At 36.0% G+C, this 21,946-nt stretch overlaps 1 protein-coding gene across 1 annotated transcript in view; it reads right to left on the reverse strand.

Annotated features, from left to right (window-relative positions):
• Polr2A (RNA polymerase II subunit RpII215) overlaps nt 1-21,946 on the reverse strand; it is a 59,367-nt gene continuing 37,421 nt past the window's right edge. Inside the window, exons 17-29 of the mRNA XM_081756849.1 lie at nt 21,395-21,605; nt 20,374-20,494; nt 19,002-19,131; nt 17,124-17,329; nt 15,263-15,397; nt 13,317-13,445; nt 11,870-12,032; nt 11,084-11,313; nt 9,142-9,345; nt 8,217-8,401; nt 6,444-6,562; nt 5,413-5,601; nt 1-1,478 (exon numbers count right to left, since the gene is read on the reverse strand). Of these exons, the coding sequence (XP_081612975.1) occupies nt 316-1,478; nt 5,413-5,601; nt 6,444-6,562; nt 8,217-8,401; nt 9,142-9,345; nt 11,084-11,313; nt 11,870-12,032; nt 13,317-13,445; nt 15,263-15,397; nt 17,124-17,329; nt 19,002-19,131; nt 20,374-20,494; nt 21,395-21,605 (3,185 nt within the window). The 3' untranslated portion in view covers nt 1-315. The remainder of the gene's footprint in view (nt 1,479-5,412; nt 5,602-6,443; nt 6,563-8,216; nt 8,402-9,141; nt 9,346-11,083; nt 11,314-11,869; nt 12,033-13,316; nt 13,446-15,262; nt 15,398-17,123; nt 17,330-19,001; nt 19,132-20,373; nt 20,495-21,394; nt 21,606-21,946) is intronic.

Genomic DNA, 21,946 nt, shown 5'->3' on the forward strand with positions numbered 1-21,946 from the left:
TAATTTAATATAAACATTTATTTAATACGTAAATACACAAACGACGAAAAAGAAAAAGATAAATACATGAATCTTAAAACTAAAAACGAATGTCTGGAATTGGAATAGTTAACTAAGAAACTCCCTAAATTCTTTAAATAATAAAATTCTTAAACCCTCCAAAGACAATAACACCCATGTTTTTATGTACATTTTTTGAACAATAATTTTATACATTTTTTTCTTTTTCTTCTTTGAAAACATCACATCACATTTCTTTGTATTTGTTCTCGACAAGTTATCACGAATCTTAACAGATATGTGAACTCCTTAGTTTTACATATCATCCGATTCATAACCAGGTGATGTGGGTGAATAAGTAGGTGAAGTTGGTGAGTAACTGGATACACCTGGAGAATATGTAGGGCTTGTGGGGCTGTATTTGGGAGATGTAGGCGTATACGTAGGAGACGTAGGACTGTATTTTGTACTTGTAGGTGAATACTGAGGGCTACTAGGTGAGTACTGAGGACTGCTAGGACTGTATGTAGGAGAAGTGGGACTATACTTCGGAGAGGTTGGTGAATATCTTGGTGAAGAAGGTGAATGCTGAGGACTGCTTGGGGAGTAAGATGGTGAAGTTGGTGAGTAAGTCGGGGATGTTGGAGAATATTTAGGTGACGTTGGTGTGTACTGTGGTGACCCAGAATACGATGGTGACGTAGGCGAATAACTTGGGCTTGTCGGACTGTATTTGGGACTGCTTGGGGAATAACTGGGACTGGCTGGTGAATACTGTGGTGAACTTGGTGAATATGACGGACTGGTTGGTGAATAACTTGGCGACGCCGGCGTGTAGTTGGGAGAGCTTGGTGAGTAGCTTGGAGAAGTAGGAGAATAGCTAGGACTTGTAGGCGAATAGCTTGGACTAGTTGGAGAGTAACTAGGACTTGTTGGAGAATAACTTGGACTTGTTGGTGAATAGCTAGGACTTGTTGGTGAATAACTTGGGCTCGTCGGCGAGTAGCTAGGACTTGTCGGGGAATAGCTAGGACTCGTAGGTGAGTAACTTGGACTCGTTGGAGAATAGCTAGGACTTGTAGGTGAGTAGCTTGGACTTGTCGGCGAATAACTTGGGCTCGTCGGTGAGTAGCTAGGACTTGTTGGTGAATAACTTGGACTCGTCGGTGAATAACTTGGGCTTGTCGGCGAATAATTAGGACTCGTTGGCGAGTAGCTAGGACTAGTTGGTGAATAGTTTGGACTGGCAGGTGTCATGCTCGGACTTGTTGGAGCATATGCTGGACTTGATGGCGAGTAACTCGGTGACATTCCTGGCGCAGGACTTGGAATGTAAGGACTCATCGCTGGTCCTGGTGACGTAGGACTGCCTGGCTGTGGTGACCATGCTGGAGAGTATCCTGGCGAAAGGCCACTGGCGTCACTTGATCCTGATGGTGAAAATCCTGGACCTCCTGGAGTCATGCCACTACCTAACCCTATAATAATAAAATTTAGTATAAATTTGCTATCGCAAATAAACTCTAAAAGTGACAATCAAAATGTATTTAGTTTATGTACTATAGGTAATGAAGTCCGATATGCTCTGGGAAGGAAATTACAAATTAAAAAAAAAAAAAAAAAAAAAAAATCTTAACTGGCGATGTTGCAAGAAAGAAATTATTTCCAATAGGATACGCGAAACAAATTAGCTTTTCATAAATTAGAAATGAATGGTGATGGGTCTGTATCAAATTGCTTTCCTGTTGAATCACTATCAACAATTTATTGCGATTAACAACCAATATTTAAAAGGGTTACCGAATTAATTAACTAGCTAAATGATTAATACGATTATCGTTTTTAGACATGTGTCATGTTTAATACTTCATTTGAGTCTCCATTAGCCTAAGCAGTCATAGCACTCTTTCGGACCTTCTAGTTTGCATTTACGTATCTGCACAGGTCAAATACACACATTATTGTTTAAGGTATACGAAAGTATACTACTACTAATACGACACCTGGTCTTCTATCTATTCATATTACAGGGTCGCTAAGGAAACAGTAAATTCACTCAAAGGCGGTATTATGTGTAAGCTAAAACTATAGTTGGAGGTCCCACCCTTTTTGGAAGCTCCGTAACTGGATGTACAGTCTTGTTCAGAAAATCTTGGCTACCCATCTTACTTTAAGAAGTCATACTTTGGTTACAATACGTAGTAAATTCTGATACATTAGTTCTAAATAAAGATCTTAATCGGTCTTAGAAAATCAACACTTGTTTGATAATATTCTAAATGTGGGTTAGAGTACAGGCTTTTTTTTTTTAAAAAAAAAAAACAAGATTGTACATTTCCGAAGATGATAAAAAGAAAACACAACTGCGGCAACAGTGTTCTGTGTTGTGTAGGCTCCCATGATGTAAGTAATGAGGGAGCTAGTCTGCTCTATAAAATATCAATAGTTTGATTAGGTAAAAATACACATTTTATTGTACGTAAATATCTTTTGCCACCTCTTAGGTCCATAAATTACCATATGGTGTATATTTATCCGAAAACAGCGACAACTTGTCATCGACAAACGACAGCTGGACATATAAAGGGCCCCACTATCTTCAATAGCCCAGGGCTTCATCAAACCTAAATTCAGCTCTGTATCCACTAGATATTTATGAAGAAGTTACTAATATACCAGGCGTAACAGAAGTTCGAAGCCATAGATAATTTTCGTTGTGAATCAAGATACGAAAAACAGTGACAGGAGAAAATTTCAAAGGAATATGTGGTTTTAAATGTGAAACAGTGGATTTTTTTTTTTTTTTTTTTAACTGCACCAGCCACTGGTAATAGTTCCTCGGATCCATTCCCCAACATTCTGTATTGTGAGTGTGATAAGGGCGCAAGAGAACAGACTTCTGAACTGGAAACGTTGCTTTTTAATTTAACATAGAGCGCATTCCCAGTGTGGAGCCCAAATGGCTTTGAAAACCACCTCCAACAATTATCCTCTTTCCATTTCTTCGTATCTTTTACTTATAACGGAGATGACCCATGACCCCGGTCTTCTGTTACACCCAGACCCCGGTGCAGGTATATAGGGTTGCCAGATTGAATTGAACGCAAACCCGGACACGGCATTCGTGAAAATGGGGACACAAATTTAAAAATGAAAATGTATTTCTTTGTTGAATGTTATTACCATCATTGCTTCTAAAAGCGCAGGCTAAACAAGCATTCAATAGGACAAAAGGACTGCTAACATCAACGAATGTGTCTGTGGACGTTTGGAAACGATTTATTAAGACTCTGGTATGGAGCGTGGTGCTTTACGGATCAGAGACCTGGACATTGAGAAAAGGTGAAATATCCAAGGTGGAAGCATTTGAAATGTTGAGTTGGTGCATATCATGGATCGAAAGGAAAAGGAATGAAGACGTACTAAATGAAGCTAATGAAGGACGACAGATCATGAAGATAAAAGAAAAAAGAAGAAACAGCATGCCTGGCCATCTTATTCAGCAGTCCGATTGGAGGCAAAGCAAGAAGGAAAACCAGGAAGAGGAAGACCAAGAATAGAATAGCTAGACGCAGTTACAAAGAGACCTTGTCAAAGTATAAACCAGCTCTCCCAAGGAAGAGAAGTTTTAAAACTTCCATGTTGCCCACCAATCTATGGTTGAGAAGAGAAAGATGATTTCTAACACGAAACCACTATAACTTGCTATTAACTCTATTATTACTACTGACCAAACGTATAGTGTACTACACTAACACAAAACATTACTGATTATAAACGTTTACTATTCTTTTTATTTTTAAGATCTTCGAAATTGAAGAAGATTGCTGTTTTCAACAGATTTGTGGAAATCCTGGAAAGTAATTTTCAAGCTTCGGCTAACAGAAACTCTGTTGGCATTCTGCTTCTATCATCTGATCATAACGCTCGGAACTCAAAACAATTCTTCGACTATGAATTACGTGACTTATATAGACACAATATGCTGCATTATTTTGACCAAGTTTAGTGAATCTGCTTTCTCTTGAAACGTTCTCCGTAACTTATAACAATTATTACTATCTTTCCTATCAAGTGTTGAACACATTTAAAAACTGATTCATTTCAGAAATTAGTTCCACTCCCGTGGAAACGAAGTGTAAGTTTCATCCCGAACAATGTCAAATCGTTAAAGAATGTGCTGCCACGCGATAAGTGCAACAATAAAAAGAATTTAAACCAACTTATTGTTACAATAAGAATATGAATCTTGTAAACACTGAACACGATAACAATAACGAAATATAACATACATTGTATCGTAATTCCGGCATAAGTAATTAATTGTGGGTAACTTAATATTTAGACTCGTCGATTAATATTTAGTCCATTGGTCCGTAAACTGTATTATGTACTTCAGGCCCGGGCATTCCGAGCAGTGCCAGGAAATCTGGTGACCCTAGGCACATATACGAGGGTCTCATATTATTTATTTTTAACGTTATTGACATAGTAACATTTTTTTAACGAATGGATCAATATATGTCGTGATTCTTTAACACAGGGAAAACATCAGAACATATCTTTAACACAGGGAGAACATATGTTTTGGAAGCTATCGAAAACCATATTCCAACTGGGTCACAGCTTTAACTAACTGATACAGAAAAGAGTTGAGTTGAGTTGATTTTGAGTTTAACGTCCCGTTCAGCAGCGAGGCTACATGAGACGTGGACCTACTGATTAACGTGGAATCCGAACCACATGAGCTCCCACCGGGAATCGAACCCGGGCCTCCCACGCCAAAGGCGCGTACGCTAACCGCTTAGCCACGCAGGAGCTCTGGTACAGAAAAGATACGGAGCAGATGTCTACTTCTTATTCCTAGAGATATGCGACCAAAAGTATCACACATTCGGTATATAACGTGAACAGCAAATGTAAAAACTAGTGTTATCCACAGATTTTTCAGGAAACTAAAATCTGCAATGTAAACAAGTATTTAGCGAATACTGAGTTTCATAATAGTTTTTTCGACCTATTTGGGAATAGGAGTACATATAAGCTTTCAGTAATTCCCGCGTATTTGCTGATAGAGAACTGAAAGACCTATGAAATCTCCTGTTTTCAATTTTGGATAAGGTAAGTTTTGCACTCAATAAAATCAACCGTTAGAAGTACACTTGACCACATGCCTTTCGACAACACATTATTGTAACGTATATATGTATTCTAAAATCCAAAGATATACTTTCTTTTTCCAATCATTTCTTTCAGAAATTAGTGTCCACTGAGCAAAAGAACGATACACAAAAAAGAATAATAGAATCTCATAAAAACTAAGTCAGATAAGTGATATGTTAATGAACTCAACACATTTTACACTCTGCTAAGGTTCTATGTAAAACATGTAATGTGAAAGATCTTTTGTACCTGGTGACCAGACGCTGCCATAAGCAGGCGTTGATCCTTGTGCCCATGGGGTCATCTGTGGACTCATGCTAGATGGAGTGCCAGCGCTTCCAAAGAACATGCCTGCGCCCATCATACCAGCACCAATATTCATCGGGATTTCAATGCCGTGCTTACATTTCTCAGCATCCAGTAATAAATCGAAACAACCTGAAAAGTACGAACATAAGACATTGAAATATATCTCAATTAATTTAGTACATATCTAATTAGTATCTATCATTGTATTTAAAACCTTAGATTCTTCATTATTTGTTTCAAAATGAGAATATCAATCAATAAAAAACACACTTTATTTTCATATTTATGACAATTTGGTACTTATCTTCGAGCCTCTGTTGAATTCAATATAAATTTTTTCTTACTTTTAACAACACGATCAAGTTTAATTGCAAAAAACCTACTTCTGGACTTTCAAAAATTTGATTTCGGGGATGGGAATCACACTAGTTTTATGCAAATGGATTGTTAGGGGACTCTACACTAATATTAAGGATTAGCACTAAAAGTTAGTAATATATTTCATTATCTCTATTACCCAACATTTATTTGGCAAAACAGAAAGCATATAAGGTTTATTCTTTTATTGACAAACGCATACCTCAGAATTATATTTCATTCAACCAATGACAATATAAAAATAAATCAACTATGTTACACATGAAATTTTATTTCCTACTGTAAAGTTTTGAAAAATCTTAACAGTACTTGACTGAATATAAGAGATTAGCTTTTATCTTGAAATAAGTGTGATTTCGTCCATTATAAACTGTACGACATGGTGGTTCAAAAACTGAGTTTTCTCATAGAACTACTAGCACATTTGCAATTGTCTTAAAATTAGTCTACAAATTCATTTCATCGAAAGAAATAAAGCAATACTTTCAATACTCCGTATTTTATATAGATATTCAAATTTTTGCTTTTCTAAAATATTTCTCCACTGAAACTACTCAACAGCTTAATCTATTTAATACTGATAATTCTATTACCTGTTCCCATTCGAGCTAACTGTCCCATAATAATGTTTTCAGACACTCCTCTCATGGGATCTACTTCAGCATGAGATGCAGCATCCATCAACACGTCCACAGTTTCTTCGAAGGAGCATCTGTAACAAATATACATGGTTACTACCAACAAATGTAATTTACTCACTATAATTCGAGAAATACTGGGAATATGGAAGATATGATTTTTGCTTTACGTCTTTATGCAAGAACAAGGTTATGAAGAACTGGATCTATTATTAAAGTGGAACTTGAATCACTACTCGAATTTGTATCCGAGCGAAGCGACCTCTCTAATCGTGAGGAACTTTTCATTTCTATACTGTATACAAAAACAAAAATGACCATGACACTCAATTCTAAAAATAATGCCTTAGTTGAAATAATAAAATAAGGCTAGTTCACTTAGATAATTACTTTTGCTATGTTCCCTTATTAAAACTAGAAAAAAAACATATTAACAAGAATATACACGATTTATTTTCTAATACTAAATTTGTTTAAAAGACATGTAATTTAAAAGCAACAGTTACGCTGTCATAAGTTACAACAGCCGTATCGGATGTTCCAAATACTTGACAGTTATACAGGAACTACGATATAGCATATCGCTGTTTTCTATGCCAGGACCGTGAATACAACATTCATGATGAAGTTACAGGGATAGAAACTCTTTTTTGGTTACTTCAGCTTGCTATCCAGTCATGGGTAGAACAGTGTGAAGTTTCTCAAAACTTAATAACTATGAACACCATTAAGAACTGGGATAAAATTTTATGTGGAAAAAAGAGTTCTTGAGAGAAAACATGTAGTACGCACGATATTAGTTCAGAAACAAAGGATCTACAGAAACAGTGCCTCCAAGGACTCAAATAACAGTTCATAATGCTACCTAGCAGGCTTTGACTACATTCACATTCGTTTGTAATTCGTATAAAATCTTAATGAAATTAAAACTCAACATTTCTATGTATATATTCAGCAAAATGAAATAAATAAAATTCCTAAACGTCGTTAACGAAAATCTGTGAAACAAAGATTTATAAAATTGAAAGTAAAAAATCTTCGGCTAGATCGGTCTCCGGCTTACAATGCCTATGAGCTAACCACTATGCTACCCAATCCGCTTCCTGACTGGCCGAAGATTTTCCCACTTGAGGTTTGTACTCAGTCCGAATGCATAGATTCAGATGAAAAGCAAGCACTTTGTGTCTTTTTATATACAGGGGTCTGTTACCTGTTACAATTACCTTCCTATATTGAACAATTGTGTGACTTCGTTCTTTTTAAAAAATGTAATCTAACTCTAAATTCTCTATCAGGGATCGAACACAGGACCACGCAAACCGAAAAGACGCATGTTAGCTACTCGGCCACGAAGAGGCACATTTTTGACAAGGAACCTGTGCGTGTTCTGTTATTAAAGCTAATAAAATATACAAACTAGAACATATAAACGATTTCTTCTTTAAAAACGACGAAAGAATCATAGTTCTTGTCTTACGTGTTAGAGTCTTACGACTTAATTTAATGGATCATATAAAAATTAAATACAGTGCCATTTTTTTTTTTTTAAATGATCTCACCGCATATTACTGCCTTAAATAATTATTATGTCACTGAATTAGGGAATCTATTTCGACACGATGTAATAGCCTTATCAAGAGAATATTTTCAAGTCTACAAGTCATTTGCACAATTATCATAATTCTTTACAAGAATTCCCAAAATGACCAAGTGGTAAAATCAACCTACCTCATAAGAGCTCCAGTATCCTGCCTGTTGATACCGTGACGTGTGATAGCCATAAGATGGCCCTTTGCAGTCATTACGTCACACAACAAGGCCAAATGTCGGTAGTTCACGTACAAACCGTAGAAACTCAACACAGCGTTCATTTCCTTTTCCACAGATTTTCGCACAGCCTCAATTCCCAGTACCTGGAGAAGAACGAAGAATCAATACATGTTCCAACATTTACATAAACAATTGTTTTCGACTCGTTACTGCCAAAGCAATAAGCTTGGAGTCTCTAAATACAACAATGAAAATCGGAAATACTGGTTAAGAATTCTGATTTCTCAATATTTTATGAAACGAAAATCAACAGGGCACATCTTCAGATTACCAGGAGTATTACTTTCTTCTGAATTAATGAAAATGAATGACATGAAATCTTTGAGTTTTATATCTCACGATTATGCCGGCTAAGTTAAATGAGACTGTGATGATGAGAAATGAATGAAATGGTGGAATGAACAAAGTGGGAGGAAACGGAAGAATCCCGAGAAAAACCCACGCAGATGGTGTTTCTTCACCATAAAGTTCATTTGGAGCGAGCTGGGATCGAACCAAGGGTTCATTGCACCAGAGGTGAACGCTCTACCACTGAGCCATCGCGGCCCCATCTGAATTACTGAATAAAAAAGGAAATTATATTACTCTTTTAAAGGACTATTCACAATTTTACGCTACAGAAGTCACAAACCTTAACTTACAAAGGAAATTACTACCTTCCTATCTTTAATTTGTCTGCAGCTACGTGTTACATTAAATATTAGAAGTATTTGAAATATCTTTAAAAAGAATTTGCAAAATAATGAATCTCACACTAAAAAACACTAATTTCTTCATTATTTTGAGATGCTGTATGCGCCTTACGCTTACTACTAAAACTTACCGAGAAAATTTCGCAAATGTCGTTGGAGAATGTTCGCACAGGATCAACATCTCTTTCACTAAGTACTTTCATTAAACTGGTACCGTCAGTTTCCAACAACCATTCAGCAATGGACTTGAATTCTCCTGTTTCTGTTATCACAATCCTCTTCTTCGAGTCAGTTTGAGGTAAATGCATATACACTTTGCTGATAGCTTCAATACCCTAAAAAGGAGAAAAAACAACAATTAATATCCAATAAACTATTTTTTAAAAAGTTCCAAAGTAACTACATGGACAAATCTTCCTCACACAAAGAGGAAGTTTAGTATAAGCTGACTAAATACTAGGCACTCAGTATAAGATAAAACGAATAAGTATCAGGCATTATCTCTGTATCTTGATAATTTAGAATTTATATGATATCGATCCTGTTTGGAATCTTTCTGAACAACATTTCTCCTAGTTACATTTCATTTCTAATATAATTATCTCCGAGATATTCCTGAAAATTTTTCAGAAGATAATGTTTCCTTCAAATTTTCTAGGAATATCTCGATAATTAGGAAGCAAATGCAACTAGGAGAAATATTACTGTTACATTACATAAATTTTAACAAGGGTGAGCGCTCGCTATTTATTTATGTGATACGAATACCACAGCGCCCGTCGGCAAATATTAGCATAAGGTGTATTCTTAATTGCATTACTAAAATCTTTGTTTTACGTTCCACGGTTATGCCGGCTAGGCTAAAGCACACGGTGAGAATGAATGAAATGGTGAAATGAAGAAAATGGGAGAAGACGGGAGAACTCTGAGAAAATCCACGAGCATGACGTCTGTGCACCACAAAGCTCACTTAGCGCGAGTTGGGATAGATTCCAAGGACCTCATGCAGGTCTACCACTGAGCCACCGCGATCCCCTATTTACATTACTAAATTACACTAATGAACAATATCTAAGAATAAACTTGTAGACTTAACAGCATCTTATGTTATTAAGAGTGCTTTAGATTTTATTCCTTTTCGGTTTACGTTCAAAGAAACTTCCATGAGTCCAAATTCACCCAAATCAACAGAGGCATTAATATATTTTTGTTTTCTACAATTAATGAAGAAAGATAGATTATAGATTTAGCTGGGCGCTAAAGCAGACTATCGCTGTATTTGTAGTTTAATCCAATGGTTCTCAAATTATTATTTTTTATATCTCACTATTCTACCCTTAAGGCTAGAGACGATAATGAAGTGAAGGGTGAAAGGACAATTCGTAACAACTATGCTTCGATAGGGATTCAAACCCGCAACTGAAATCTTACTGTCGGTCGGCAATACCTTAAACTATGTCAGCTGGCACGAAAACTAAAAGAGAAGTGTGAAAGATGACAATTCAATTTCCAGAATGCCCATGATGGCAGTGGATCACACAGACATTTCCATGTGTTCTGATATGTTCGATCATGAATTCGTCTGGAATGCAGAACAGCTGACAGCTTTCGCGGAGTAGCAAAGGAGTGTATTCGGTGCACTGTTGGCGTAAAAAGAGTAACAGAAATTTGGAGTATCGTTGTGTTTGAATGTTCCTAGTCCAGAAATTCATTCCATTCCGCAATTTGATCAACCTCATTGCCCTGGGAGCACACTACAAGCTCTAGAAGCGTTTCTGCCAGTAGCACAATATTTTAGTACATTCCCGGCGGGAGCTCATATGGTTCGGATTCCACGTTAATCAGTAGGTCCACGTCTCACATAGCCTCGCTGATGAAAGGGACGCTAAACTAAAATCAACTCAATATTTTAGTACAGAGTGTCATTTCACAAGGAAACTACTTTGAACGTGACAGAAGAAAACGAAAGAAAGACAGAAAAGTATTTTTACAGCCCGTTACAGATTTTACTCTCACAGCTCGTGCACTACCACCGCCTCACGAATTAAGTACTTAACTGAGAAACCATCTTACCTGTAAAGTCATGTCAGAAAGCATGTTCGCTTCAATGCATCGCAAGAACATATCGTCTTCCATTTTATCCACTTGTTCCTCTTCGTCTTGGAACTTGCTATCATCGCTGTTCATGATTCGAATTCGTAGCACCAACTTCTCCGCGTTATCATCATTAAATATACAGTTGAGATCATCACCAAAGCCAGCGTTGATTTTTTCTGCGATATGTTCCATAGTTAACTTCTTATCTAGAAAATACAGAAAGAATATGAACTGGTATTAACATTTTATACTCAATCAGATTTAAAGTAATTTTTAAAGTGACTGAACAATTAAGAAGTTTACTTTTAAAATGAACTAAAATCTTAAGATTAATATCCTATAATCATAATCTACCGGCTCAACACGATGAGTAAAGGAATTTTATTTCCTTAAAAAGTTCTGTTAAAAACTCTCTACTTTTATACAGAAATACGTAACTTAGATTTTTAGAGCACAATCTTGTTATTTACTTAGTGTGACTGAGGGAGGTGGGAAGAAAATTAAGATTGGATTAATCAAAAATTAAATATGGATCCTTGGATTTCGGAAGTACAAGCGAACATACGTATTTTAAATACTATCGTTCAACTCATTATAAGCAAAATGCAATACACTTCATTCTCACAACGTGAACTTAACATTCTGTCCTCTTTATTGAAAAGACAATACAACAAATTATTCACATCACAAACAGAATAGCATTTAAATTATGCTATAATCACTATTTGCTAAATCTACGATGAACACAAAAACAAAACTTACCTGTCATTCTCTTACGATCCAATTCGATACGTAGAAGCCAAGGGGATATACGTGAAGGATCAAAATCAGGCATTTCGTAATACACATTTACGAATTCTTGATCCTCTGATATCACAGTATTCTGTGGGTCAGGGTCGTAATAAATGGCTGTGTTTGCAGTCACCTGTGGATAAAACATAAAAAAGAACCATTACTCGTTTTTACAGACAATGCCACAATTAACTTTGACGCTAAATAGAAATGGCAGTTTTAATTTAAGGTCCCATGTTTCTACTGAATAGAAATGTTAAAGGAGTGAGATAAGAAATATATCCAAAATATGACGAAAGAATTGGCAGAATGACAAGAGTTTTAAAAAAAAGACCGACCACCATGCTATACTCGCGATCCAGAACTCATATTACTGGTACTAAACCAGGGAACTTTACACGAAAAGTGTGCGCATTCTACTACTGAGTCACTGTGCTATCGTTTAAGCTAGATAGGGGAACAAATACTATATGAATATAAAGCAAATATAACCGATGAAATAAACAATTTGGCGAGTGGGCATATTTTGTACTTAAAGAAATTTTAATAATCACCTCTATCGTTTAAAAGAAATTATATTTTCAACTCTGTTGAGTGACTTTCTTTCATATTTCCCGACTGGACATTTCAAAGATAAGATAGCTTCCTCCTCTCATTTAGTCGGGGAGCACCTTCATGGCGAAGCGGTCAACGTATGCCCCGACGGAAGCTCATGTGGTTTGCATTCAAGTTATGTCCACGTCTCGTATAGCCTCGCTACTGAACGGAATGTTAAACTCAAAATCAACACAACTCAACTCACTTAATCGGAAACCCTCTTCTTGTTTATCCTAACTACTGTAAACTGTATCTCTCCTTGTAATGAGGGACTGTTTATTGTCATTCTTGTTTCTGCCGGTAACTAGCTATTAAACTTACATCAGCGATGATCAAATGGCGGTCTGCAAATATGTTTCATCCGGCTCACGAATAAAAATGAAAACGTGCGTGATTTGTTCCTTTTTATGAACTCCCTGTGTAACATCATAATATATCTGAATCAAGACTTCACTTTTAACTCTGGAAATACTTTGTTTAACCTTTTGGTTACCAAGCCCGAACAGATGGAGAACCGACAATGACATAGATCGTTGGCCAGGGATTGAACCAGGGACCCCATGCACCAGAGGTAAGCGCCCTGCCCCCCGATGGGGAGGTGGTGGTAAGAGTGAGCATGAAGTATTCAGGATCCACGAAGGGACACGCCAGGTAAATAAGATTGGAAACCACTATCTATTCATTATAACGAATTTTATGTCTTACTTGTTAGTTGTGACTGAACTTTTTAATTCTTAAAATAGAAAGCTTATTTAAATATTCACTAAATTTAGAATAAGATGCATTCAAGTACCTATCGCGTAAAATAACTATCACGTACCTTTCTAAGAGTCGTGTGTTCCAACCTACACAGAACATTTTTGGCTTTCTCCGCATCTCTTGCTGCTACTCCTGTCAAGAACACTGTGAGAGAAGGCGCCTTGGGCCGTTTACTGATGTTGATAATTTCCTGTAACAAACACAAAACAATCACAAATCACATATATTAAAATAATCTTACACGAGAAATCATCTTCTTAAGATCAAACTCTCAAGTAATTCGGGATTAAAAATAAAAAACGGCATCAGTATAGCCTTTACAATGAAAAGTAAGTAATGCAACGGAATTCAAATGAGATTAACTAACTTCACTACACTTTATTGAAAATTTAGACGCACTTACATTCAGTGAACATATTGCTACGGTTGCAAATAAATAAATAAATAAAAATAAAAATAAAAAATCTATGCGAATGTTGTACAGATTTACAGAAATTCAAAACTTAATTCCTCCTGTAGTGAAATTCTGTTCGCCTGGCTTGTCCTACACATCTTTCCACGTAAGATCCTGTTCGCAACTTCTTTTCATTCACTGTTCCGTCATAGAATTAGTTACGTACGTCAAGTAATGAAACTATTATGAGACCAGGCAATATAGCTTCGTACACTACTCGTCGCAAAAAAACTGATATTTTGTTTCTATATAAAATAGCAAATGAATTATTAAAATGTCGATCTCTACTTCCCACAATTTCAGAGTATCCATTCCTACAACACAAAATACGAATCCACTCTATGTTCCGAAACCTAGACTCGCAATAGCCTAAAGGTCACTCATGTAAAGGTTTCCAATGATTTAAATGGACTTTCCAACAACCTTAGTTATCTTTACCTCTGAAAGAAGTTTCCGAACAGCATTATGCAAAATAAAGTTGTAAATATTGTTATGTAAATATTTGTTAATATTTTTCTTGATATTCTGTTATTTTTAGCATTACTGTTGTTACATATTTCTTGTTGATTTTTCTTTTCTGTTACATATTTCGGTGCAAAATGCCCAACGTGCTGTATCTGAACTACACATATATATATAAATAAAGTGATTAAAGTATAATTCCTTCCCTAAGTATAATGAAAAACTTGTCTAATATTTCACCTGCGGCTGCTAGAATTTAGGACAAGGCCCAATAGATGTGAAAACGTTTTCATCCCATTGAAGTAAAATTAGAAAAAGACATATATTTCTGAAAGTGGATGACGAATGAGTGAGTGGTAGTAGAATGCGTAACATCGTTTTTATTTCGAGATCGTTGATTTAAATCTTCCTTAATAAATCCTAAATAAAATTTTAGATTACAGTTTATCAGGTTTAATTTAAATTTTCCTGATCGTACTTAGTTTGAATACAGTGCTGTCCATTTGGTCAAATTACAGAAACATACCACAAAGATCCACTTTTGAAAGGCACATTTAATAATATATGAACAAATAAATTAATTAATAAAAAAAGTAAACTTAGGATACTAACTTACGGCAGCCTTTGGAAATTTTATCCTTTATAAGATTTTTTGACTTTTTCGTCTATACTTTAATATTGAGGGTGGCACAAAAATCTACACACTTAAAAAATGTCATGGAAAGAACCTACGCATACAAACAAACGTAAATTTTCTAAGATGTAAAAAAGAAAAACAGTTGTTTCGTATGTTAATTAGTATCTGTTTACATGATGTTAACCAGAAACAAAGTATAATTTTTCGGTTGGAAACTTGTTCTAAATTAATGTATCTGCTTACGTTTAATCCACCACTACATACGGCTGTATGTAATTTGCGAGTCTAATTTGAATGGAACTGTTACAGATGCACTATGTTCTGCGCAACATCCAGTCAAAATGATTTTGCATGATCACAATTACAAAGTGTATATTTCTTGTCTGTTTTATGGGTTATTGGAAGTGTAAGGTGACTTCTGCGTGACTCTGCATTTGCATCTACTTATTCTTACCTTCAACCTTGGCACACCAAGGGTTACGTTCTTTGATGATACACCAGCAAAATGGAAAGTGTTCAATGTCATCTGGGTGGCTGGTTCACCAAGTGACTGAGCAGCAAGGGCACCCACCATTTCACCAGGCTGGCACTACAACAAAAAAACAAGAATATAAGTAGTTTGTACAATATATACTACAGAAATTCATCTGTGGCTATTAATAATTTTAGTTTCAATGCTTATACAGTTAAACTCTGTCAACGATCTGGTTCCCTGACACAATAAGAAGTCATTGTACAGTCTGCAGCAAAAAATCTGCAACATGAGCGCGTAAGTTTATCGTGAAACTACGCCTAAGAGCGCAGGGAATCAACATAATGTCTAAGTGGCACGAATCACGCCATGAGAAACCTCAGCGTCCTTCCCTGCACACTTATTTTGGAACAAAAGACTTCGTCGTTTTACAATAAACTTACATGCTCATGTTGCAGGTCTTTTGCTGCGGACTGTACCTTACATAAGAGAAAAATTAGGAAGATATATATAAACTGTTTTGAAAATTGGTTTCTTGAAAGTTTTCAAAAACCTACTTCGTTTTTTTTCTAAAAACAGAAAAACAGTTTTTTGTACCCACCACTACTATTAATTGACAGTGAAAGTGAATATTTACGCAGCTGCAATTATCCAAATTTCATGTTGATTCAGAGCTAGTACAACAATACATGTTGATTCAAAGCAAGTAGAACAACACTGATGGAATAGAACCAAATAATCTGGCCGCTGGACTGGCGTATATAAAGCGTCAGTTCTTCAGTAACAAAGAATTATTAAACTGCTGGTGTCGCTGAAAGCGGCATTGGTAAGGAACCGATTATTCAAGGGATTGAGCTTTGTGTCCCACCAGTACAGAGGCCATTTTTTTCTGTACTCAGTTCCTGTACATGTGATATCTTTAACCTTAAATTTCAATCTATCCGTCCACTATAGCGCTTTAATTTTCAGTTTAACACATTCTTTTCAACCAAAAAAGAAAGAAGGTGGCCATTCACTTCGCGTTCTACTGGCTTAGTGACCTCGTTCCACTTTTGAGCAATACCCAAGAGAAGCTCATTACGAGGAACAGAAATACTTACAAACAATTCCTTACACCAAGCTACACAAGAGTGTTCAAAATACGAGACACATTCCGAATATAAGTTTCGTCCCATTTTTTCACAGGGAAGCTGTACTACGATGTGAAAAAATACATTACCGCAACAAAAACCAATCTTTCCTGAAGTCGTGACGGAAGGAGTGAGTGCAGAGGAACAATAATGAATGCTCAGAGTGGTGGTGAAGGACAGTGAAGCAACAGACCGGTGTGCCCGAGTTCAGTCAAGTGCAAACCAATATGACAGAAAGAAATGTGCTACAAACTTAAGTCACATATGGAAATCCGTGCTGTTGTGCGCTATGAATGGGCGCGTGGATTGGTGTTTCAGATATTCATCGATGCCTACAGATCATCTATAGAATCAACGAACGTTGGTAATCAATGCTCAATTAAGGAAGGCAGAGTACGCCACCTCCACGGCTGCAACAAACATCGACAGAAAACAGCAAATCTTATTAGTCAACAGGCGCGAGCTCAAGCTTACATATTGGAAAGTGTCGGCAAAATGGGTCCCGAGACCTCACCCTGATCACAAGACTGATTGTATAAAGCTTGATATATATATATATATAACACTTTCGGAATATCCTTCGTAATATGAATCATAATGCACTTAGCTTAGAAGCTAGAATAATTTTTAACTGTTATTTATATTTTTAAATGGAAAATGCAGCTGGAACTAAATAGAAAGATAGAAGCATGTGATATTTACTTAAATCTTACCTGTGCTTGTTGGAAACGGGATTCGATTTCACCAATCAACCATTCGAACGCTTCTGCTGATAATCTGGAATCATCTGAAACGGCTTTTGTACATAACGTGGCACGAACCAAGCACTGGAACAACAGCGTAGCGTTCTCATTTGCTTGCTTACTTAAATGATCATCTCCAGCCACGATGACACATTTTCGAAGCAAATCTTTCACACCTAGGGATTGAAAGGAAGGAAAGAAATTTAATATAAGTTATATACAGTATTGATTAAAAATTACTTTCTAGTAATACTGTGAATAGAGATGCATAAAAGCATTGGGAGGGAGGGAGAAAGTATATGGAGACTTTTCTTATCAAACATCGGCTGAGGTATTTGTAAGTTCTAGCTTCGAGCTGGTGATTTTAAACTGACTGACTGATTGATCGCAAAGTTAAGCTATACAACCGAACTTAATACTACCCACGCTATTACTTCCTAAAAGTTAAACAAATTATTTTCCAGAAAAACACTAAAACCACATATCTGTTTTGGTACAAAAGTATGCTTTCATTAACCACAGCTTTCGGAAACACTTTATTTGAAGAACTACAGTTTGGTTTGCCGAATTTAAGATACGCACCGTCATTTTAGCCGTTGTTAGTTTAAAAAATTACATTAAATGAAATGTTTGAGTTTAACGTCCCACCACTATGCCCGTCAGGCTAAGGGAGACTATGATTAAGGCAAGTGAATGATAATGGAAGAATTAGTGGAAGAAAATTGTGGGAGGAAAGGGAAACCCACGGACATGATGTCCACCATACTTGGCCGGGGATCGAACCAGGGATTCCCCACACACCAGAGGTAAGTTGGTAGAACGGTAGTAATTATACATAGGAATACTGAAAAGAGTCTGTTATTCTTTATTATGTTATAATTACACAATTCAGTGCCCACTTCAGAGCCTATCCGCTCTATATTTCTGACACTAATTAATATTAAACTTCAGAACTCAAATGGTTCATCGCAACCATCATCTATCATTAAGCTTTCCTTATGATTACTGCTATCAAATCCAGCTGCTTCGTGGTTAGGCGCTTAGCATACGCGCCTTTGGCGTGGGAGACCCGGTTCAATTCCTGGCGAGAGCTCATGTAGTTCGGATTTCACATTAATAAATAGGTCCACGTCTTATATAGCCTTGCTGCTGAACGGGATGTTAAACTCAAAATCAACTCAGCTCAATTGTTACCAAATCCGCCAGTCTGCTTTGTGTTATCATCTTACCTTCTGAGAATACTATTGTTACTATTAATACTTACAACAATAATCCATCTAGTCCACTTAAACCCATTAACATATTTATGTTAAATTATTGATTGCAAATAATTGCCTTTTCATCATTACTGTCAAAGGATGAGAACAGTGGGCATTCGGACAAAGGGAATTGTGTCAATGACAAATTGTACGGAAAAATGAAGTACGAACGAGGAATAAAAGCAAAAAATAGAAACCACACACAAAAAAAGTGAAAAAATTTACAACACAAACTGGTTACGACAGTTATATAACAGAAGTGTGACACATGTTGTGAATAATAATACTAATGATAAATAAATAACATTAATTTTAGAAAATCATATTATTTGATGGTGTTAAAAACTGTTTTTATGTCGAATTCAAGACCTTAGTGACAGACTGAAATGAACGGAGCCTCTTTACATTTGCGGCACGTGAATTGTCGAGTCGGTAATGGCAGAAATGGTCTTATAGTAAAAACAACATGTTCAAATATAAATAATCTATATTCAACTTATTTTTACAGAAACTATTTGCTCACCAACAGAAGACTATTACAGGCAACTTATATACTAGACTACGATATATCACACAAAATATCAATTACCTTGTATCACTCGCAGCGGGCTAAGATCTGTAGGTGCTCTTTTGTTGATATGGAAGATCTTCTGAACATTCCATATCATTCTCTGAAGGTTGCATGGCAATACAACACTTGTTTCGCCAGTTGGGAAGATCTGCAAAGGATTTTGAATTGTTACTACAGTTTTATTATTTCAATTTTCAGTACATAAGAAACGGAGGCAAATTCCAACTCAAATAACAAACAGTGCACAATTATGACTGGCTACTTTCTTCCATGCGTTCTCTTCAACATCAGTTACATTATTGACAGGTACACTTAGAGACAATGCTGCAAAACAAAATTCGAAACTTTTTCCCAATCATGCCCGTATCATCTTCAGAAATAATAAATAAATTGATTTTCTTGTAAAGCTATTTTCAAGCTATTGGAATTAGCATTATTCAGAGCGGGGAGAAAATATATTACATGAAATCTGATTCATTATGGTAACTATTTCCCTCACATCTGTTAATGCAACAACACATATTCTCTATATTAATTCAAGAAGAAATGATAAGTAATTCGGCTATAGCGTATATCACAATTAATTCACACTTCTAAATCTCCCAGAGTTCAAAGTTGCTGCACAACTCTCCAAGTTCTTGACAATGTCACCAATACCGTGTATGGCAAAATCTTTTCTTGATTGAACTATTTGTCATCATTAGCTTGGAACACACAAAACGTTTCCAGTACGTCTTTTTATATTTCTTTCTGCAAAGCATCTGTTTCTGTAATTTGAAATTATGCTTACACAAGAAAGAAAAAAAAAATATACTTAATCTCAATTTCTAAAGGCAAGTTATAGAAGACCCGAATTTCAAGAAAATATTAACTCTATTTAAAAGCAGTATTTAAACAAGTACCAGTACAACGTGTACACCACGTGAGAAGGTTTGGTTTGTATGGTGTGATACTTTCTTAATATTCGAACCAGATTTCTATCATTTCCGGTTTTAGTAGTAGAGAAACTAGAGTGGAGACGGAATATATTTTTGAGACGCTTAATCGATTGCACGAAACCGCTTATCGCTATCTATTACTGCTTTTGGTCTACAGTCATTTCTACCACTTCTGCAGTTTGAATATACCCGTCCAACAACGAAAACAATTCTTAACTTGCAACCCTCTGCATCCTGGCTTAAATGGATGGATGATCCACCAATTGCTATTGAGATTTTTTTGTCTCTTGGACGAACATACACGGTAAATATATAAAGAAATTTAGGTACACCGAACGTCTTAATACAAAACCGATTCTTTCACTTATGTACGATTTCTAAGTCTGTGAGGATTTAACATGGATACAAAGAATCTTATAATAAATAAAATTTCACAAAAGTAAACAGTGTACCTGTCTTAGTGCTTCCCTATCCTTAACTAACTGTTCCCATTCTTTCTCCAGTTCAGATATCACATCACCACTGCCCATCAGTTCTCGTAAAATGTCTTCTGTAAATACACGCCGAAGATACCTAAAAGTACAATTACATAAGTAATTAAGCTTTCCTTCATTTAAAAAGCACACTAGTTACTTCATACATTTTTTTTTTTATGTAACAGGAAAAAGGGGCTACAAGAATTTCGACTTAACAAGTATTGTATTATACAGTGTGTTAAAAAATATGTAACAATTTAAAGAACAGATTCCTCACAACAAAATAAGACCTGCTCAAAAGTGGATAGTTTCGGTGTTAGAGGGTGCCGAAAACGTTAAACAAGTGAGCTTTAAAAGTTTATAGCTTCACTACTATGGGACCTATCGTAGGTTGGGTCAAGACTTCACTGAGGAACTGGTATACGAACTATCCAAATATCCATGTTTGAGAACACTCCGGTACTTGCACACAAATTTTTAGAAAGGTAGGTGGACAGTGATTAAGTACTCCCAAACAGCCTCTCTAAAAATGATTGTGCAAGTACCAGAAGTTCTGAAAGACGGACAGTTTACATACTAGATCCTCAGTGATGTCTTGACCCAACTACGATCGGTCCTATGGCAGTGGAACTATGAACCTTTAAAGTTCATTTGTTTCACGTCTTGGGCACCCTATAACTAGGAAACTATGCATTTCCAACCAAAGGACGATATGAACTTTTTTTTTCTTACTTTGATGAGGAATCTATTCCCAAAATAATGTGATAAAATTTGTAACACCCTGTATAGGATGGATCAAACAAACACCCTTGCAACTTTTCATCTGGTTTAAAAATTATACGAAGCAAACCCCGGCAGAGAAACTAATCGACATACTCTGCAATACCATCAGTTTAACGGTGTTGCCAACCCAATATATAGTTGCATTTCTATACAATATAGAATTTTAAACTACACAAATGGCTTGTACAAATAGAATTTACCGGTGTTGACTTACCTTTCATTTGTTGGATCAAACTTGAACTTCTTCTCGAACACTCTGTTTGAAAGTTTAAGCGTGGGTAAGCTCTGGAATTCTACAGTTTCTCCGCACAAACCGTCCTCTCCGTACCTCAACTGAATCAATTGTCCTACTGAGTTTCTCACTGTACCGTCGTAATTTACCATTACAGATTCCATAGCTTTGATCAAACGTCTCTGAATATATCCTGTAACATCAACAATCAGCGATTAATAATAATAATAATAATAATAATAATAGCTTTCTGTGGTTTTAATACCGTTACATCAACTACATTCTTTCCTTCCCTCTTTTTCCTTACACTTTTTTTATACATACTTTTTAGCAGTCAGCTAAGAACTGAAGTACCGGTTACAAAGCATATTTAATACTTTGAAGCTTAATTAAAATTTCTAATGTTCTACATCTTAACACGAAAATAATAGACTGATCGTGAGGAACACTCGACTGCTACGTGAGATATCCGAATGCATTGATTTGTAAAAAATATAACAAGTTACTAATGCACTTAATACACTAAACTGTTTC

The sequence above is a fragment of the Thermobia domestica genome, chromosome 4, assembly GCF_964235325.1.
Source record: "Thermobia domestica chromosome 4, izTheDome1.hap1.1, whole genome shotgun sequence".
NCBI classification, from domain to species: Eukaryota; Metazoa; Arthropoda; class Insecta; order Zygentoma; family Lepismatidae; genus Thermobia; species Thermobia domestica.